Below are 22,954 nucleotides of genomic sequence, written 5' to 3'. Positions count from 1 at the left end.
TGATTAGCAAAACTCAGAGACTTGTTTCTATGTGTGGAACCTTAGGTCTCATGTCGGGAGCATTCTTTCTCTTGCCTGGAGAGCTGTTCCTTGTGTGGTGCACACTTCTAGTGTGGGGAGTGCTCCGTTTCTCCTACGGGGAACCTGTGGAGAGCTTGCTTAGTGTGGGAAGCATGTCGTTTGAAAGTCGCACTGCTGCCTTTTGTGATTCTCTCTTCAAACCTGTGACTGGTTAGTTTGTTTATTGTGGGCTGTGCCCGAGTCCACATGAAGTGTTTCTCATTGGTTGTTTTCGTTCTGAGATGGCCCATGGTTCGTGGTTTTGCCTCCTGTCGGCTGTATTTATTAGGGGTACTGTTCTCTGTCCGAGGTGTCAAAGCACTCAAAACTGTCTGGCTTGTACCCTCTCTGCAAGATACTGCTGGTGCTAAAGGACTCATTCAGCGACTGGGAAGATAAAACACTTGTCCAACAGTTAGTTTATGACCCTTTCTAAAAGCATTCTTTGTCAGTGGGGGAGTTTGTGACCATAAACCAAGCAGACACAGAGAATGGCTTAGGAGCCCCCTCTGTATATTTCGGTTCTGTTAATGTCATACACAGAATGATATTATGACCTACTCTGACGCTACATAGTTAACCATGTTATTCAAGCTGTCATTCTGCAATATTTACGTAGTTGAACGCAGTCAATTCCTAATTGTCCTTGCCTCCTCACTACAGTAGATGGCTTCTACAGCAATGCAACTCTTAGACTAGCTAGCAATTAGGCTTTTTGCTGCTCTTTGAAACCGTAGACCCACACATTTAATAATAAAATAAACAAACAAAACACAAACAAAATACATTTTTAAACAAAAATCCTACCCACTAAACTCTTCAAAATACAACGACCAAGCTATATTTCTCTCTCTCTCTCTCTCTCTCTCTCTCTCTCTCTCTCTATTTATTGGCTTTACAAAATAAAATAAAAGTTTTGCCTAAGCACTTAAACAACAAACATCAATAAAAAACACACAATACAAACAGATAACCCCCGTCCCACCCTTCCTTTTGCCCTCCCTCGTAAATCCCCTTCCCCCTCTCTCTATACACCCACCTTTGTCTTGTATTTTGACAACATATTCTGCCAGGGTAAACTCTTTTTTTAGGGCCAGACAGCATTCTAGTTTATTATGTGATTTAATTAGATTGTTCCAATGGGATATATATTTGTTTCCATATTGAAATAGATTTTTTTTTCTCCTTTTTGCTGCTGGGAGTTTTTTGTTGGAGTTGTTTGGAAGCTCTCTGGTGTTAATTTGGCTCAATTGGCTGAGCTCCAGTACTTTTCTGAGGATAGTGTGGAGCTTCGCAGTGCTGTGTGGTAGTAGGACCCAGTAATTCAGCGCTCGTTTCTGTATGGCGTGGAGTAAGGGGAACTGGCCCAGTTTATCCCTGCAGTTGCTGTTGGCTGCACTCCTGTGAACTTTCATCCCATTTGTTACTATTGGGGTTCATAAGGGAACCCTATACTTCACTACCATACAGAAGAATTGGCTGAATGACACTGTAAAAAACAATTTAGCTACATTTTTATTGGTAGTTTGTTATGGCATAGAAAGCCCTGTGTGCCTTTTTAATGTATTTGCAAGCCAGGTTAAAACTCCCTGACACACTGATTTTCAGGCCATGGCAGTTGTAAATGGTGCTGTGCTGTAAGGTGGTGTTGCCCAGAGTGAAGCGATACCTGTTTCCCTGAGATCTGGCATTCTTCTGCTTTACCATAACTGGTCTTGTCCAGTTTTACTGTCAGTGCCCTTTTCTGACAGTAGTGCTCTAGTAGTGCCATCTGCGGAGAGCAGGAATCTTATTTCTTTGTCATGTAGAGTGAGTCCAGGGGCTGCAGACTGCTCCAACATCGTGGCCAACTCATTAATGTAGATGTTAAACACCATTGGGCTCAGACAGGGGTGGAAAAAAATATTCAAACGTGTTATTTGAGTAAAAGTACTGTTACTAGGTGGAAAAAAAAATTAAGTAAAAGTCAAAGTATCCTTCTAGAAAACTACTTGAGTAAAAGTACAAAGTATCATATCTTAAAAGTACTCAAGTATCAGAAGTAAAAAGTAGCCGCCCTTAAATTCTACCCGTGAAAATCTGCCTGAAAAAAAACAAAAAAACAACCGTCCTGCAGGCCTCCGGTATGTATTCGCGTCTGATATTATTGACCTTTTCCTGCTTGATGGAAGGACATCTCCATTCTTATTGTACACACACTCTGAGCGCAGTCTGTCAATGTCTACGTCCTAGCTGTCCTTACTGTATCTATTTAAATTTAGAACAACAAATTGTTTGTTTGTTTTTTAACTCTTTCGAAAATAGTGTTAATCAGCGGCTATTGTAACTGCTCTGTGGTTTTATTCACAAATTGTAAAACAAACATTTGAGAAAACCACATTACTCATGGAATACTGAAGGTAAACACTTAGCAACACAAACTAGTTATTCATAAAATCAGGATAAAACTATTAGAAAAACATATATATTTTTTTATTTTGTTTTACGTATCCATATTCTAATAGCATTTGAGCCCTCAGAAGCCTTTGGCCCGGGCAGGTAACTGCACGAAGCGATTAAGCACACTCCTTCGGGCTCAGATGCCTGATTTAAATCTCAAATCAGGAATTTAAATTTTAGTCAAAACCTTTATCCATAAATAAAACCCAATTCATGAAACAATTCTAGGATCAAATGTTAAAAATGTGAAATCCTGTTTTGAAACTGCTTGTAGATTTCTGTTACTCTTCTAAACTACTAACGCATCCTCTCCAGCTAAAAGTTGTTTTTTTTGATTTGTTATTTTAAAAATCAGAATGGCCTCTGGTTGGGCATCGACATACTATGTCATCATCAAAGCAAGCAGAAACTGCACGTGCGGCTCTGCTTTACCCAATCAGAATCCTGGCCAGCACACGAGTCAGTGTGCTGAAAGAACGAGTAGCAAGATGTTTCTGGGAAATGTAGTGGAGTAAAAAGTATACTATTTTCTAAACAAATGTACTTGAGTAAAAATATAAGTATCCCAAAAATAAAGTACTTAAGTAAAATACAGATCCCGAAAACAAATACTTAAGTAGTGTAACAAAGTATTTCTACTTTCCCCAGACTACAGTGAATAGTTATAATTAAGAGCAGTAGTAGAATACAGAACGGTATGGAGCAGTTCAGTGCGAGTACAAGCTGATGCAAGTACTGGAACAACTGGGTACTATATAGTCTAGTGTAGTCGAGTGTTGTGAGGTCTACAGATGATGTCTGAACAGATGTGTCTTTAGGAGGCGCCAGAAGGTGGTCAGGGTCTGAGCAGTCCTGATATCCGTGTGTAGGTCGTTCCACCACTGAGGGGCAAAGGTGGAGAAGGAGTGGACTCTGGAAGTGGGGGAGCAGAGTGGGAGGTACAGCTAATCTGCCAGTGCTGGAGTAGAGGAGTTGGCGAGAATGGATGTAGGGAGAAATGTGTCTGGACATAGGAGGGAGCAGAAAGTTCGAGACAGCAATAGGCTACAATAGGTTTTGAAATGAATGCGAGCAGCGAAAGGGAGCCATTGGAGGGAGCGGAGCAGCGGTGTAGTGTGGCAGAAACAAGGACAGGAAAAGACAAGGCGAGCAGCAGAGTTTTGGATGAGCTGTAGCGGACAAATAGCAGAGGCAAGGAGGCCGGTGAGGAGGGAGTTGCAGTAGTCAAGGCAGGACAGTAAGTGGAGTAGTCGGTGAGGAAAGGTCGAATTCTGTGTATCCTGCTGAGTAAGAAGCGACAAGAGCGTGCCAGAGTAGAGATGTGCTGATAGTAGGAGAGGGAGGGGTCGAGGGTAACACTGAGGTTCTTGGTGGATGAGGAGGGAGAGAGGGTGGTGGATTCAAAAGGAACAGAGCTAGAGATCAGTTGTGGGGGATGAAGAGGAGGAAGAAAAGGAGGTCTGATTTGGAGAGGTTGAGTTTAAGGTGATGCACGTGCATCCAGGTGGAGATGGCCAAGAGGCAGGTAGAGATAAGGGAGGAAAACCAAACTGTATAGATTCAACAGCTATGTCATGTCACTCAAAGAACAGGTAGGTTTATTGATTGATAAATATATTCAGGTACTCTCATTCTACAGAGTTTTATAGTGTATAGTTAAGGTTAAGGTTTGAACATGTCTTTCTGGGTAATTCTTCCAAATAGATTTCGACCAATTTGGAGTTGGCTGCTCTTAGATGTTTCAAAGTTAATTCATAAGAAAGCTGGAATGGGGGCAACTAAAACAGGCACATTAGTTAGGTTATGTGGTTGAAGTGGCTCAATAGAAACAGGTGCAGGAGTGATACAGTGAGGCAATTAAACAGACAAAGCCTTGTAATCCGTTATGGAAAAGTGATTCTTTATTTTTATTCCAAGTCTGGTGACCTAAACAATAATCCCCCGGCTATACACAGCAATGTGTACTGCATGGGGTAAACAATAACGGCATTGCAGTCCCAGCTAATAAACACGATATCTGACTCACAATAATATATGCAGGGTCACCAGTCCTGGGTGCGTGCAGTAGTGCTCATGGTGGGTGATGCTGTTTATTTAGTGACTATTGGTGAAGTGCCGTTCCAGTTTAGTGCTGGCCCTTGGCGACTGCTCCGGAACTGTTAGCTTTCTGGTAATGTGCAAGACAAGCCAAGACAAAACAAACAAAACACTCACATATTTTTTACTTATGGAACGGGGTCTCCCGCAGTCCTTCTCAGTTTATTTACAAAAACCAGTATGAAGGAACAGATTACGATTCTCCGTTCCCTTTTATGCTGTCACACATGACCCCTTGGTAAATGAGTGCACCCGCCTCTCCAATCTGCGTCTGCCATTTCTTTTCCCTTCCGGGTCAATGCGTTATTGCAACGGAGTCTCACCCCCTTTCTAGCTGGCTGACTTCCCTTGAACCAGGGAACTTTGTTCTCGCTGCTTAGCGCCCTCACAGGTTGGGAGGCAGATTTACAACCAAGAATCATTGTATTTCTGTCACAGGTTATTATTTATTAACCCCCAGTCCAGAACAAGTGATTCAAAGTGTAAAACAGTTTTAAATATATGAAGATGTATTACAAACTCAGTCCAGGGCAATAAACCCCAGGAAATGCCTTGGGCATAGAGCTCATTATTGCTTCATTAAAAAGATCAGAAACAGGATTTCAATCTTTAATAAATTGGGATATCTGAGATTAAAGGGGTTACACCACAAGAGACTTATCCTGCTAAGATATCTTCATTCAGCTTTAGTTTCAGTGATCAAGAGTCAGTGCAGAGCATTAAGGAAGCAAATGAATTTGGCCAATAGCCACAGCTACTTTAGATTTCTTAAAGGGTGTCAGCATTGATTAGACAAGCATACACATAACTACTTTATCATTACTTTATTCAGGTCCATATGAAAGGAGAATATACTAGGACTTAAACAGGTTTTTAGATCCTTGTTAGGCTAATTATATGTCTTAAATATGTACAGCGTGCAGGCTACAGCAGCTACAAATTGACCCTATGATTCTCAAAGATCCTGCAATGCAGCATCGACTAACCATTTTTTTTTTTTTTACGAATCCTTTTAACACTATAAACTATTCCGTGACTACTGTTGTGTGAGTGAGTGTCAAGTGTCAAGTGCAAGCAACATGAAGATGCTCTTTTATCACTGTGCTCAGGGTATGTACTGTAGTGACCATGACTGTGCCCATTACCTTAAAGTAATTCTACTGGAACTAACCTATATCCCTTACCTGTTTTACACTTCCATTCTTCCATATATATATATATATATATATATATATATATATATATATATATATATATATATATATATATATATATATAAGTTTGGAAAGAAACACATTTTATAATTACAAACATGTATTTTCATTTTAAAACATGATGGTACTACGTTAGTTTAAGAACATCCTTACTTTCCACTCCTTTCTCAGGATTGCACTGATGTCTGAAGCCTAGAGCTAATTCTTATGCCTGTTTATTTATTTATGCTGCATTGTATTTATGTGCGGTAATATCTAATCTCAGCCACCAGGAGGCAAAGTGTCTGTTTTAACAACCTTATAAACCCTGTGGTTTATAGACAGGATTGCTGGTTTCTCCGTGTTTTTAGAGAGGGAGATTTGAAAAGTTACATTTATATATGGACAAATTGTTGCATTGGTTTGTCAGCAGAAACATAGCTATGTATTATGTCCTGCTCCTGCAAATAAATCAGCCATTGGATAACCTTATTTTGATGTCTATTTTTCTTGGATTACTTTTTTACCATTTGTGCGTTTCTGCAATGGTTGGATGGTTTTCGTGATTTTCACCTGATGCCTCTATACAGTGGATACATCGTTTTCTCCAGCTCTATTCGTGGATCTATTGTTCGAGACTGGGTAAGATCGGTGTGGGACCGAAAATCTTACTTTATGCAAATTCTTGCTGGACTGTTCGCGGGACTGAGATATTGTGTGCTTTACTCTGATAAGGGACATTGTTTTCAATCTTTGTAAGACACCGATCAGATCTTATTCTTAAGAAGTGTCATTTTATGAAGAAAAGCATTGTGTTTCTTGGACACCAGGTGTCAGCTGAGGACATTGCCACAGATGTCCAGAAGATTGAAGATGTTCGTTCAACAGTTTCCTGTTCCCAAGTCCTTGAAGGAGGTCCAGAGCTTTCTGGGTGAGGCCAGGTGACATCACCGGTATATACCCAGGTTTGCTGAATGGGCTGATCCGATTAACGCTTTGAAACGCAAAGATGCCATATGGAAATGGAGCCGGGAGTGCCAAGATGCATTCGAAGATCTGAAAGCCTCTTTGGTCTCTGCACCTGTGTTGCGACATCTAAATTATCAGTTGCCATTTTGAGTACAAACTGATGCCAGCAATGTGGGCGTAGGAGTGGTGCTGAAGCAAGCAGAAGATGGAAATTAATGCACTATTCAAGGGCCCAGATAACTGCAAGACATTCTCTTTCAGCAACTGAATAATTCATTTCTGCTGGGGTCAGTAAGCATAACGCATAGTCCACCTGACCCTGACCAACAATCATATGCAGTAGTAGAACGCCAACAGCATCTGTTTAATCAAGTTAGGAACAATGTGGTGCAGGCAAAAACCACGCAGGCAATCTGCTATAATAAGAGGTGGTGTCAGGTTAGCTATCAGACAGGTGATAAAGTCTGAATACGAGACCACCCACTCTTTGATGCTAGTAAAGGTCTCATGGCTAAACTAGCTGCAAAATAGAAAAGTCTTGCCACTGTACAAGCAAGGGTAGGTCCGATAAACTACAAGGTAAGCCTTGATTCCCCAAGTCAGTATTCATATATCATGTAGACAGCTTAAAAAGGTCTTACCAACGTCGGGGACGGGGGATAGGGATGGGGGACGGGACACCATCCCATAAAGATAACCACTGAAAATATGAAGTAATTATTGGAAGACCAATTGCATTAATGCCTCTAGCCTAGAGCTAATTCTATGTTTATTTTTATGTCTGTTTATTCATGCCCCGTGTTGGTGAGCCTCATTTGGAGAGGTTTGGGAGAGCAGAGATAGATCTCTTTGCCACCCAGGAATGAACCCACTGTCCCCCCTGGCTCTTCACATGCAGCTCCTGCATGGCCAGCCATGGAGACTGCCCAAGTACCATGACCTGCTCACAGGCACGGGGGACCTTATGGCATACTGATACATCGAGCCTGTAGCTCTGGTTCTGGGTCCTGGATGACTACATTGAGCCATCTGGGTCTGTCCAATAGGAAATTGAGCTTCTTTCAGACCTGGCGAGGCAATTTTCTAAAGGGGTTTGGCGACTTTGGTCACCCATGAAGGACATTGTTCCTCACTGGAGGTTAAACGTGATGCTCAATGCACTTGAAGCCTCCATATGAGCCCATGCATTCAGATAAGCTGAAATATTTATCGCTCAAGCAACTGTTTATTTGTTATCACCTCCGCAGAGCAGGTGAGCGAGAATCAGGCTTTCTCCTTAGTGAGAGCCTGCTTAATTTTCACAGAGGCCAGGACAAAGGTTACACTCTGTACCAATCCTGCCTTTGCCAAAGACAATCTCGGCATTCCACGTCAACCAGTCTATGGAATTGGAGGTGTCCGAACAATGCTTTTGTCTGCTGTAGGACGAAGTCCCATGGTCAAGCCCTGCCTAAGCTGGCAAACTTGCCCTCTCCAGAAAGGTCACTGGGTTTTATTCTAGGGTGCATCTGTCAAGGACCCTTGCAATGCAACAGTGTGGGCTACTCTTCATACCTACTAGGTTCTACAGACTTAGATTGTGGCTCCTCAAAACCCTGGTTTTGGAACTAGAATGTTAAGGGCAGCTTCTCATTTTACCCCTACAACTCGGGCATACAGATGAGTTTCTCCCTCTAATTTTTAGCCCTAGCTACTTGTTACTGGGGTTCAGAATGGTAATGCACAAGGCAGCCTCGGCTTAGCCTTGTATTATTCCGATTGTGCTGCAATCTTGCCCTTGCGATGGCTGACCCATTCGGTAATGGTTACATTTCATTCTTGAAAGGGAATGTTAGGTTATTATCATAACCCTGGTTCCCTGAAATAGAAATCTAATCATTAATAATAATATTTATTTTTAATATAGCGCCTTTCACAATACAAATTGCCGCCAAGTGTTTCACATGAATAAAAACATTGACAAATATTATAAAAAAATGCTAGAAAAGCAATAAAAACTAAAGAAACACATAGAACAGCAAAACAAAGCATTGAAGAAAATGAGCATCATTTTAGCATATAAACCCTACATTATAAAAGTGTGTTTTTAATCTTGTTTTAAAAGCAGTGACACTTGGTGCTTCCCTTACATATATATATATATATATATATATATATATATATATATATATATATATATATATATATATATATATATATATATATATATATATATATATATATATATATATATATATATATATATGTTTACTATATAGTAAACAGGCTGTCACTCATGGTCGTTCGTTTCCCCCAATATGCAAGAACCAGGACACAGAAATGGAATTTTATCAGCTCTGACACACTATTTTTAATATTTACACAAAAACAAACAAAACAAACACCTACCTCCCATTCAAAGCACTAACTAAACACAGGATCTTCTCTGACTAACACGGGACAGCTTAGCTGTTTCCCCATCCACAAACCACAACAGACCGTTTTATACAATACCTTTTTATGGTTGCACTCACAACTGGGCTCATCACACTGCAGCAGCCTTCAATAGACTGACTGCTTTCTTTTTAAACCCTGCACCTGGTTCTAATTTACAATTCTGCCCAGGTATAGGTGATAATTCCACAATTCTACAATGATAATTCATGTTTTTAGCAGGGAAGAATATATATATGGTTTGTTAGTTTGTTTTAGTTCATTTTTTATTCCTTCTACCATCTTTCTGTAAATATACAGTGTAAGTAGCTATAAGTTACATGTATATTTTCTTATTAATTGATTAAAGGTTGGATTACTTGGTATCTACTAATTCATAAGTTTGTTTTTAAGGTGCTTTGACTATTTTAGAAGTGCTTCATCAGCTCCTGTTGCCAGTCATAGACATACAGTATGTAACATAAGCAACTGTATAAGCAAAAAGAAAGCATAATATTGAACATGTCAAGTTTCATCCACCTACGAATTGTGACCACGTCCACACAAGATCTGAGCAGTAGCTCTTTTTCAGTGAAAATTGTTTTAAATTCAGACTGTTGTCTAACTCATCTTTTAATTAATGACTGCATCACCTTATTTATGAAGGCAAATGTTCTGGTGTTTGTGCTTGAGTATGTTGTCATGGATTTTTAGGTAATGTGCTGATCATAGTAAGGTGAATAACATAATGTGTCCGTGCATTAATTTCAGGCATTGGGACAGTTACCAGCGTGGCTCCAGCAGTGCCCCTGACACCGAGAGCTATCAACAGCACCATGGCTGAGACCAAGGTGCAACGCATGAAGGAGTGAGTAGAATTTTTCATTTAAAAATCTTGTATATCTATTTGTAAAACATTGCATCTGGATAATTCACCAGCTTTTTTTCCATTTCACCTTTGGAGCCCTGGTTTCCAGTCCAGCTCAGAGGAATGAGTTAGCTTATATACCATGTACCTTATGTACAATGCACATGACTAGAAAGCCTTGTGGTCCAGTAGTTAAAGTCCAGGGCTTGTAACCAGGTCACTGGTTCATATCCCACCTCTTTCACTGACTGACTCACTGTGTGACCCTGAGCAAGTCATTTAACCTATTGTATGTGACTCTGTTCACAGCCTACCTCTGTAAAGCATTTTGTGATGGTGGTCCACTATGAAAGGCGCTATAAAGATATTATTATTATTATTATTATTATTATTATTATTATTATTATTATTATATGCACCTCTTGTATAATGCACACTTCTTGTGTCCCTTATGAAAAGCACCACTGTTTAGAATGCTATTATCCAAGTATACTGTTCAAGTTCTATATAATGCGCAACTCCTATATAACATGCAGAAATCTCAATATTTTCATAAAAGTGTGTTTATAGTCTAAAAATCACAGTTATCCATTTTACTGCACAACAAGGCCCTATATCTGTTTGAGAGCCCAAGAAGTGAGCTAATTTTAATTAGTTCAATGTATGGCAGATGGGGTCAATTGACAGTAGATAATTGTTTAACTGTTGAGCAACATATTTTTTTAAGGAATACATTTATTTTACAATGAGTGCAAGATCTGTAATTATCTGAAGCCATAGGAATTGAGGAGCAGTAGGCTTTTGATCAATCCTTCCGTCTGTCAGTCTGTCAGTGTAGAAAGCCATCATGGGTATAAGCCCATGCTCAACCCAGCTGAACATCAGTACCTTAAAATCCACTTCCATTCTAAAGGCATGGATTCTATCTCAATTATATTATTCTGTCAAAAACTCTATTATCCATTCTGTTTCATTACTGATTCATCTTGTTGAACTGATGTTACAGGGTTGTGTTTTTTTTTTTGTTTTTTTTTTTTTTTTACGAAATTCAATACCTGTCATAAAAATCCAATGATGGGGAAATTAGATTTGGTATGAAACATCACAGTGCGCATATATATATATATATATATATATATATAGTGGCTTGCAAAAATATTCAGACCCCTGACCAATTCTCTCATATTACTGAATTACAAATAGTACATTGAAATTTTGTTCTGTTCAATATTTTATTTTAAAAAACTTAAACTCAAAATCAATTATTGTAAGATGACATTGGTTTTATGTTGGGAAATATTTTTAAGAAAAATAAAAAACTGAAATATCTTGCTTGCATAAGTATTCAACCCCCACATATTAATATTTGGTAGAGCCACCTTTCGCTGCAATAACAGCTTTAAGTCTTTTGGGGTAAGTATATACCAGCTTTGCACACAGTGTCAGAGTGATTTTGGCCCATTCTTCTTGGCAGATTTGCTCCAGGTTGTTCAGGTTGGTTGGATGACGCTTGTGGACAGCAATTTTCAAATAGTGCCACAGATTCTCAATGGGATTGAGATCAGGACTTTGACTTGGCCAGTGTAGCACATTCACCTTTTTGTTCTTTAGCCATTCCAATGTTGCTTTGGCCTTGAGTTTGGGATCATTGTCCTGCTGAAAGGTGAATTTCCTCCCAAGCTTCAGTTTTTTAGTGGACTGAAGCAGATTCTTGCAGTATTTTCCTGTATTTTGCTCCACCCATTCTTCCTTCAGTTGTAACAAGATGCCCAGTCCCTGCTGATGAGAAGCATCCCTACAGCATGATGCTGCCACCATCATACTTCATTGTAGGGATGGTGTGTCTTGACACGTGGGCAGTGTTAGGTTTGCACCACACATAGCGCTTTGAGTTTTGTCCAAAAAGCTCTATTTTGGTCTCATCTGACCACAAAACCTTTTCCCACATCGCAGCTGGGTCACTCTCATGCTTTCTGGCAAACTCCAGACGTGCTTTCAGATGGTACTTTTTGAGCAACAGCGTCTTTCTTGCCACCCTCCCATACAGGCCAGTGTTATGCAGAGCTCTTGATATGGTTGACTGGTGCACCATTACTCCACTTCCAGCCACTGAACTCTGTAGCTCCTTCAAAGTGATTGTTGGCCTCTCTGTGGCTTCTCTCACAAGTCTCCTTCTTGTTTGAGCGTTGCGTTTTGAGGGACGGCCTTTTCTTGGCAGTGCCTGGGTGGTGTGATGCAGCTTCCACTTCCTGATTATTGATCCAACTGTGCTCACTGGGATATCCAAACACTTGGATATTATTTTGTACCCTTTCCCTAATCTATGCATTTGTATTACTTCTGTAGAATGCTCTTTGGTCTTCATTTTCCTTCAGATTCACAGCCTTACCAATGATCGTTCTACAGTGGGGTTTTTATCCAGAAAATGTGACAGCAACTTTAATGGTTCACAGGTGGAGGCCAATGGTAAGGTAATTGTGTCCTTGTTTCTTTCCTTGCATACTGGGAGCTTCCACAGCACAGGGGTTGAATACTTATGCAAACAAGATATTTCAGTTTTTTTGTTTTTCTTAAAAATATTTCCCAACATAAAACCAATATCACCTTACAATAATTGATTCTGAGTTTCAGTGTTTAAAAATAAAATATAGAACAGAATGAAATTTCAATGTACCATTTGTAATTCAGTAATATGTGAGAATTGGTCAGGGATCTGAATACTTTTGCAAGCCACTCTGTGTGTGTGTGTGTGTGTGTGTGTATATATATATATATATATATATATATATATATATATATATATATATATATATATATATATATATATATACTATATATATATATATACACACACACACACACACACACTGTTACTACAGTACAGCTAAGAGAGTACTATTTTTAAGTAGATTTTCATTTTGATAAAGTATGTTAGTATAAGTACTTGAAGTTGATCTATCATTAATTGTGTTCAGCGTTGCTAATAAAAGCAAATCACACTCGGAGTGGGGGAATGATGACACACCAGTGAGAATAATACAGACTTAAATGTGATGATATTAAGATCTGCTATTAATTAGATCATTTTAATACACTGTCGCTGCATAGTGTATGAAACTCAAGAAGTTGTAAAGATATGGTGAGCTGAAGTGACACCAAAAGCTAAAATAGTGTTGTTGGACCAAATCTTTAATTTAATACTTCAGCTTGTTGAAACCGTATTGTCAGTAACCATCTCTAGTAGAAGCATTACAGAATTTTAAACTTTAAAAATGTTATTTTTTAAAAAAGTACAGTATTAATTAATAAGGGTTCATATTTGTGTAGTTTATTTTTAAGAATATTTTATTGTTTTCAGTTATATTCTAGTTTAGCGGTTACACTATGTAAGTTCAGCTTTGTTAATAAAATAAATTAGGTTCATCTGCAGGATACGCCCTATAGCCTGGAGATCGCAGGTTCAAATTCAGGTCACTGCTGACCATGACCGAGAGTTCCCAGGGGGTGGCGCACAATTGGCCGAGCACCTACATAAATAACTCAGAAAATTATCTAATTCAATTCGAAGATGCGTTCTCATTATTATTGATTGGTACTGAAAAAATGCAAAACATAAAAATGCCTAATTGTGGTTTGAAACTGGAAAATGAATGGTTACCATGCACAGGCATGATGGACAATACTGTACAATGACTGCGTCACCTTGTTTCTTTTGTGCAAACTCCATGGCCAAACATGTATTTAAAACAAATAAAACAATGCTCAGTTCTTCTCAGTGCTGCGACAGAGCAGGCTAGAAATGTTCGCTTGCACTTCGCTCCAGCAACTACCCTGCTCCCCTGCTCCATTTGCAAATGGCTCACTCTGCTCCCCGCTCCGCTCCGCTCACACTCTCTGTCCCCATAGGAGGCCGGATTAACCAATATGCCAATAACACCATTCGCCATAATATACATAGGGCCCCCAAAATATGGATTAGTGCAGGGCCCCCACGTCCTTTAATCTGGCCCTGTCTGCAGTAAACAATGTATCACTGCACTGTATGTTATGTTAATGCCATTTATGGAAATGCATTTACTGTATATATGAACTGGGTTCACATTGAATTGAACTGAAGTATACAGCTATTCATGACATCTCACGCTTGTTCACAGTTGATACTTGATCAACACCTTAGCCTAGCCTGGTGAGACCAATTCATTTATCTTTGGTCTGGTGAAATGACGTAATTGTTTGGTTTTGTGACACTGATCAATGTCTTGAGATCACCAAATTCATTTCACTTGGGACCTAAAATGGATGATAAGCCAAGAATCTAGAGGCCATGTGCACCACCATCCCTGCTGTAGGGTAGCTTTCCTTTCTATGATTATCTTTGCAGTACCTTGTAAAAACCGTTCATGGGTGATATGGACAAGGACCATACTTCATGTGGATCAATACTGCAGTTAGTGCTCGTTGCCATCACCTCCCTATGTCCTCACCCAACCTGGTAGTTCAATGCACTTTAGCTTTTTTTTCAATGTTTACTGCTTGGTCGGTCACTTTCACAAAGGAAATCTCCATTTTAAAACCGGGAAACAATGGTTATCCAAATCACAGATGAGACACATTTGTATTTCAAATGCTTATTTAAACGTTTTCTGTTTGGTTTACAGCAACACATTTTATTGCAACACTTTTTTTAAAATGATCTTTTTGTATAAAAAGGAAACAAATCTTGTGTTATTACATTGTCATAAAATTATGATATAATTGTTCTTGATTTAGAGCATAAAATATATTATATACTGGGGAAACAATCTAGGGATCAAGACCACTACAAGCACATGAATCAAGCTAAGTATGGTGATTATATATATATACACACACACATATATAGCTCTTTTTGAGCACTAACTAAACTTGTGCAGGTCCCTGACTAGCTCGCAGGATAGCTAAGCTGTTTACCTGGCATAAAACAAAAATACACAGAAAAAGAACACACAGATATGACTGATTACCCACACAGTCGGGCTCGTCACACAGCAGCCCAGAAGAGACTGGCTGCTCTCTTTAAATACCCTGCACCTGGATCTAATTTACAATGACAGCCAGGCGCACGTGATAATTAACCATAAAATATGTTTTTTGACAGGAAGGATATTAACCCCCTCCCTGCTGTGCTACTATATATATATATATATATATATATATATATATATATATATATATATATATATATATATATATATATACACACACACACACACTCACACACACACAGTGGTTTGCAGAAGTATTCACCCCCTACCAATAATGTCACATTTTGTTGAATTACAAATTATTTTTTAAAAATAGTTTTTCAAACAAACTTTTTTATTCAAAGCTGTAGTGTGTAAACTGAACACTGTTATATAAGGAGGAGATTAAATGTCAGCAAAACTTGCAAAGAAAATATACAAAATAAAATTTACTGGTTGCATAAGTATTCAGCCCCTTAAGTCAGTACTTGGTAGAAGCACCTTTTACAGCAATTACTGCTATGAGTCTTTTTGGATAGGTCTCTACTAGCTTTGCACAGTAGGATGCTGACATTTTGCCATTCTTCACAGGAAAATTGCTCCAGTTCTGGTAAGTTTGTTGGGGATCGTCAATGGGATGCAATCTTCAAATCTCGCCATAAAGTTTCGATTGGATTCAAGTCAGGAGTTTATTTTCACACATGCTGTTTATTTTACATGCGCTGTTTAAATTTTTTTTTTCAGAGTAAAGCGGGTTTAAAAGGCATTGAATCACAAAAGGACACCGAGTATTGTATCTACAGCCAAGCCCCACCCCTTGTTCACTGTATATTTCACATTTCTCTTTATAGATGTGCATGCTGATAAATCCACTCCTGATCACTCGTTTTATCGCCAAACTCCTTAATAATGTGATCCAAGTCATTATTTTATTACTATAACATCTCAAAAAGCTCTGCAAATGTCTGTGATATTCTTTGAGCACTGAATGCAGAAGCAGCTACCTCCTTTGTTATGTCCATGTTATCTCTGTGGTGCATTAGGTTATGAGGTATGCCCTTTTTTTGGTTTCATTCGGCTCCTATCGGTCTCACTCTGCCATTGAAAGGTTTTCGCAGCTTTTTCCGGTGGAAAAAATGACTTGAGACCTGTGCTTTACGTCTTTTTGATTCTCTTTTTGTTCAACCACTCCAGTGTGGCTTTGGCTTTGTGCTTCGGGTCATTGTTCACTGAAATGTGAACTTGGCTAACTCAAACAGGTTTTCCTCAAGGATTTGCCTATACTTTACACCATCCATTCTGCCATCTATCCTGACAAGCTTCTCAGTCTCTGCTGAAGACTTTGGGAGGTCGACCTGATCTGGATAGTGTCTGGGTGGTATGATGCATCTTCCACTTCTTAATGATGGACTTCACTGCGTTGAGAGGGATAATCAGCACCTTTTGAAATGTTCTTGTACCCTTGTCCTGCTCTATGCCTCTCTACCATTTTATCCCTGACTTGTTTCAAAAGCTCCTTGGTCTTCATGTTTGCTTTGTTGGATCACTATGTGAGTTGCAGCTTGAAAGTCTTTATATACCTGAGGGAATCCTATCTATAAGTTAAAACACTTTGAGTACATACAGGCTAAAACCATTTCACAAATTTTGTGACCTTTCAAGCAAATCATTTGCATCTGAGCTGATTTACTGATGCAGTAGCAAAAGGGTTGATACTTATGCAACTGAGAGTAATCTGTTTTTCTCTGTAAATCTTACTAATTTATATTGTATATGCATATTTAAATTGATCAGTGTAGAGTAGTTTGCGTAGATTCTACATGTACAAGTCTAATTTGAAAGTGTTGTGGAATATGCTCATGTGCCAACTTTGACAGGGGAATGAATGCTTCTGGAAATGACTGTGTGGGTATATATATATATATATAGTATTTACAATTACGGAGAATATGTCTGTTATTGTACCGAATGCTTTGTTTTATTTACAGTTATTAATAAGAGAATACGTCTTTTTTCTTTAAATGCAATGAAAAACATTTAGTCAAATTTGAATGCCCTTCTCCCCAGTATGATGCCTACCAAGTTTAGAGTTAGTTGGTTAAACAGTTTGCAAACAGAACAGTTTAATGTTTGAGGCACATTTTGGCGAAATTGGTGGCAGCCATTTTGATAATAACAATTTATCGCAGCAACTTCTGTTTTGCAAACTTGAAGCGGGTGTGGTTGCTGATGACATATGCGAAGTTTCAGATCAAGAAGAAGATTTTGAGAGGTGGTTACAAAATTGCATCAGGGCGCCATCTTGGTTGACGCAGGGGCGCAATTCTTTTGCATCTGAACTATAATCTGCACGGGATGATACCCATCAAGTTTCATGTTGATTGGTTACACCACGTGCGAACAGGAGCAGTTTGATGTTGATGTAAAAATAATAATAATAACTAGAAGTTGCAAGCAACTTGATGGCTTCCAAGGCATTCTTTTTTCTATCTTTGTTCCATGCACCTACCTGCACACTCTAAGCAGTTATAAGCCACTTCAGTTATAAGCCACTTTTGCATTTGACGTTAAGGAGAGGTCAAACGACGTGGTCAAAGACATTTTTTGATGGCGCATGTATGGGTTCTTATGTGTTCCATACTAACCATGACCCTATCTGCACTTTCTAAGGAGTTACAAGCTAGTTTTGCATTTGACCTTAAGGAGAAGTCAAAGGTCACGGTCAAGGCAATTTTTGAATAGAGAACATGTGGGTTCGTATGTGTTCCATAGTAACCATGACCCTATCTGCACTCTGTAAGGAGTTATAAGCTAGTTTTGCATTTGACCTTAAGGAGAGGTCAGAGGTCACAGTCATGTTAATTTTTTAATAGAGCATATATGAGTTCCTATATGTTTTCCATAATAACTATTACTCTATCTGTACTCTATAAGGATTTATAAGTTAGTTTTGCATTTGACATTAAGGACAGGTCAAAGGTCACAGTCAAGTTAATAGAGCAAATATAGGTTCATAGGTGTATTCTATAGTAACTATGACACTGTCTAACTTTCAAAGGAGTTCTAAACAAGGTTTGCATTTGAGCTTTAGCAGGGTAATATGTGCAAATGTGTGCAATTTGACCATAGCTGAAATTTGATTGCCTCACAGTAGCCATATTGTTTTTATGTAGCAAGTTCTTTTGCACAAACTTGATAGACAACCTTGCCAAGGCTATGTATGCAAAGTTTTGCTTAATTTGGCATAACGGTTTCAGAGAAAAAAGACGTTTGAATATTTTTGACAAATCCAATATGGCCGCCACACCATGTGACCAATCAACTTGTGTTGAACAAATCTAAATATAGGCCATAAGGGTAGTATGTGATAAGTGGGTTCGGAGAAGATTTTTTTTAAATTGTCCAAAATTATCGAAAAATCCAATCTGCTGCCACTGTCGTGGAACTTTTCAGGTCCGCAGCTTAAAAGAGCCAACTGCACCAGGTGTTCAGAGATATAAAGCTTTATTAGTTTGCGCAAACGAGAACAGCTCAACACATCAGTGCTAGGAAAACCCGAGCAGTGTTCTGCCATACAGAGTTAGCATACAGTTATTATACCTTTACAGAGAGACAGGGTGGTTTCCCTTTCAACCAATAAGCTAGAGCCAACTCAGTTGGGGTACCAAAGAAAGGGAGACAAATATTTACGAGGTAGTACAATAAAGATCAACCGATAAGCTGGAGCCAGCTCAGTTGGGGTAATTAAAAACAGGGGGGACAGGTATTTACAAGGTAGTACAAAATAAAGATTAGGTGGAAAGGTGGGTTCGCCCTGATCAACCGATAAGCTAGATCCAGCTCAGTTGTCACACCATCCAAAGTTTGGTTTTCAGTTACATGTACCTGCAGTTTAACACATTTACATTATTTCTATAAACTTAATAGATCATAAACTCAAATTGCTTTAAAGCATATTATAACTCAGTGAATAACTGTAGTACAGAGTAGCAACAAACAGGTACAGGAATGGTTCGATGCAATTATTCCCCTACATTCTCTCCTTTTGTAATATAATTACAACTCAGATAATTGCAATCCTGCAAAAGGATCTTCCTCATCTTTGTTAATGCATTCACCTCCCTTAGTAAGCAAGGGCATATTAAGAGTGAAATCAGTAGCTCTAGTGCGCAGTTTCTTTAGGCAGAGTAAACAGACAATACCGTAGATACACCATTGGAAAAGTTTAGCCCCGCATCCCCCAAATAGAGAAGAGATCCATGAAAAAGGATCCCAGAACCCATCGGAGGCATGTTCTGCAAGGCTGGTCATGTGGTCTACCACGCTAGTCAAATTGGTGTCTCCCTCAGGAATATATGTGCAGCAATGTTCGCCCACCATATGGCATACTCCACCTTGCTCAGCTAATAACATATGTAGGACCATTTCGATTTTGCATAACCATGATCCTGACAGCTCTCATTTCAGGTTGCATAATCTGGAATCCTTCCAAAGTTAAATTGGTTAGTTTTTCTAGTTCATAACCCACTCTATCAATTTCATGGGAATTTTGACTGGCCCCTATCCATGGCATGAGGGAGCCCCAAAACTTATCCCATCTGGCACTCCGTCTATGGTCAACGGGGACAACATTTTTCTTAAAGAACTGACTACGCTTTTGTCGCTTTAGACCCCCTGTTCTCTGTGGTGTTACCTCATGGGATTGGTTAGCTGGAAATACTTTCACGGTGGTGTTTAGGGTTACAAAAGCACAACAGCCTATCCAATCACGAGAGAGGCTAGTATACACATTTCTACCACAGATCCAATAAAAATCAATCATTGTTTTTGCGCCAAGCCGTCCAGGACCTATATTTATAGGTCCTGCTCAGACAGTGAGGTCTTGTTCACCAAAATAAAGGAGGTCCAATGGCATTGGAGGGACCACTCCCTGGTTATCAGTGTTACCTCGCCTAGCCTGGAGGTCAGTGGTTGACATTTTTACATAGTACACATATGTTTCGCAGTGTGAAACCCCCATAAATACTCCATTTGTCCTGTTTCCCCAACACCAACAAAGGGTGTTGTTAGAGAAGGAGGCAGTTCGTAGGACAGGGTGACTTAATGGCGTGTTTCGATTCGGCCCACCAACCAATTGCTTACACCACTGTACATATATACTCAGACTATCATTTGAATAACAATCAGCATGGTTGACGGTACAATCGGAGGTGCTGTGATCAGTTCCTGTATAAATATTCATGGATCCTCTAAAAATGTTCATGGATACATTTTGGCTCTTGTTGTGGAGATCCACCATCTCGTTTATACAGCTCTGTTGTGTCATTTCCATGCTGGAGGCCGTAACTATAGTCATTGCAGGTACAAGGGTGTTTGTTGACACTTCTACTGGGTACAAGGGGAAAGGTTCCCCTGCTCAGTGTGTCATTAGAGAACAAAAGGTTCAGTGATATTCAAAGTGTTCCTGGTAGTGTGGTGCAACAGAGACCACAAGGCATTACTGTATGGTCTACATTGTGTTCAGCACTCCACTGGTGCAGCGTGTTTTTTTTTTGCTTTAATACTGGGAGACTCAAGGAGCAGCAGGGTGAGGAGACACACGCTCAAGAGAATGGTGACTAGTCCCAGGAGAAACTTGAGTGGAGACATCTTGGTCTGGATCGTGCGGTACCTTCCTGCAGTGACTGACGTGGACCCACGTGGACCTCTCAGCTACCTTTATTGCGGTGGGAGTTGTTAGCTATACTTGGAATGGTCCAGTCCAGCGCTGTTGGTGCCAATACTTCCTCCAACGGTCCTTGATCACCACCCAATCGCCAGGGTGGACGTTGTGTCCAGGTCCTTCTGTTGGGTCAGGCAGGGCAACTCTTACCCTAGAAAAGAGATTCTTAAGCACATCGTTAAGAGCAACACAGTATGCCATGAGCTCATCATCACAGCCTTGGAGCATTAACTGGTGTCTGGTGTGGGGCAACTGATTAGGCATACACATAATGTGACCAGTCAAATCTCATAGGGACTCAAACCATGTGCAGCAAAAGGGCGTCCCCTCATGTACATCAGAGCCAAAGGTAGTACCGTTCCCCAGGCCAGTCCAGTTTCAGCACACAATTTTGTCAATTTGCTTTTCAGGGTCTGATTTGCACGTTCCACTGAGCCTCCACTTTGTGGATGGTAAGCACAGTGTCGGTTAAGATCAATGTGGAACGAGGCTCCCAAACAGTCAATGATCTCGTTTACAAAATGGGAGCCGTTGTCAGAACTTAATTTCATGGGTACTCCATACCGGGGTATGATATCCCTTACCAACACGCGGGCCACCGCTAGGGCAGATGCCTGTTTGACGGGGAAAGCCTCAATCCAACGAGAGAACATGTCTACGAGTACCAAGCAATACTTTTTCCCTTGCCATGGGCTTAGTTCAATGAAATCCATCATTATATGGTCAAATGGCTGATTAGGTTTGGGATCGGCAGACATGGGAACACCTGTACCCCTTCCCATGTTGTTCTGCATACATATAACACATTTGGAGCAATATTGTTCAGCAAAAGCAGTAAAACTAAAACAAAACCAAAATTGATAGACATAATCTACTACCCCTCCTTTGGACACATGGTCAAGACTGTGTGCCCACTTACACATAAAGGGATAGCAAGATTGGGGTAATATGGGCTTGCCGGTAGGGCCTAACCACAGACCAGAAGAGGATTGGCCGCCACGTTGTTTCCATTTACGTTTCTCCTTGTCATTGGTGGAGGCCTGTAAATCAAGAATATCTTGGAGAGAAAAGGGTTGGTCAGTAACAACAGTAGTAAACAATGAGGCAGCAAGTCATCCCCTGTGTAGCTGCAGCTTTAGCTGCTGCGTCTGCATGTGCGTTACCTAGGGAAACAACATCAGTGGAGTTAGTGTGCGCTGCGCATTTAACTACTGTGACTGTGGTCAGGTAGTCCCAGGCAGGGGCTGCTAGAAAGGGCCTGTTTTAGTGCCATAAAGGAATATAGCTTGCACTCTTTCAGACCCCAGCGACTTTCCTGCAGCTGATAGTTTGTGACCCAAATAAGTTACTTCCTGTTTGCACAGCTGTAGCTTGTGCAAGAAAACACAACAAAGCCTTAGTATCGGTTTCGCTCTCCTCAAAGGATTCAAAGCACAGTAATAAATCATCGACATACTGCACCAACTTACTCCCAGCGGGGGGGGGGGTATGAATCCTGCTAAATTTGCCTGCATAGTAGCACTGAATACAGACGCACTTTCAGTGTACCCTTGTGGACAGATTGTCCATGTCCATTGTTTTCCTTCAAAGGTAAAAGCAAACCATTCCTGTGAACCCTTCTCAATGGGTATACTAAAGAATACGTTTGCCAGATCAATTACAGTGAACCATTTTGTTAATGGGGGAACGGCAAAGAGACAGGTTATTGGATTAGGGACAATTGGGGTCCGCTGCTGTACGGCATCGTTAATTTCACGGAGATCCTGTACAATTCGCCACTCTCAATTCGCCTTTCGGACTGGGAGAATTGCACCGAGCTCCCGGGGCCTGAATGATGGCTCCTTTTAGTACCAGTTCTTCTGACAGTGGTTTTATGCCGTCAGTAGCATTCCGTCCCAAGGGGTGCTGTTTTCATTTGGGTCGGTGCGTGCTTTTGGGTGTCACCACCAGAGGTTCACAATTCTTAATACGACCAAAATCATTTTTACTGGTTGGCCACAGTTGCTGGGGTATGTCTTTCAACCATTCTAGCTCAGGGTCGTAGGTCCTGGAACTGTCGCTGGAAGTCACCATCTGCTTCAAAGTTCATGTTGGTGTTAAATCCTTTGCTAACACTGTGCCAGTCCAGTTGCATTTTTCTACACAACACCTGTCCGATTTCGTCGGCGCTAGGACAGTACAGCTGTATTAG

General features: G+C 40.1%; 1 protein-coding gene across 1 annotated transcript in view; it reads left to right on the top strand.

Annotated features, from left to right (window-relative positions):
- The window catches only part of LOC121314639 (serine/threonine-protein kinase Nek11-like), a 131,565-nt gene that overhangs the window by 58,782 nt on the left and 49,829 nt on the right, over nucleotides 1–22,954 (top strand). Inside the window, exon 8 of the mRNA XM_041248090.1 lies at nucleotides 9,942–10,038. Within this exon, the coding sequence (XP_041104024.1) occupies nucleotides 9,942–10,038 (97 nt within the window). The remainder of the gene's footprint in view (nucleotides 1–9,941; nucleotides 10,039–22,954) is intronic.

Source organism: Polyodon spathula, chromosome 4, assembly GCF_017654505.1.
Source record: "Polyodon spathula isolate WHYD16114869_AA chromosome 4, ASM1765450v1, whole genome shotgun sequence".
Lineage (NCBI taxonomy): Eukaryota > Metazoa > Chordata > Actinopteri > Acipenseriformes > Polyodontidae > Polyodon > Polyodon spathula.
The sequence above is the reverse complement of the archived record's forward strand: the minus strand, read 5'-3'. Positions and strand labels throughout refer to the sequence as shown.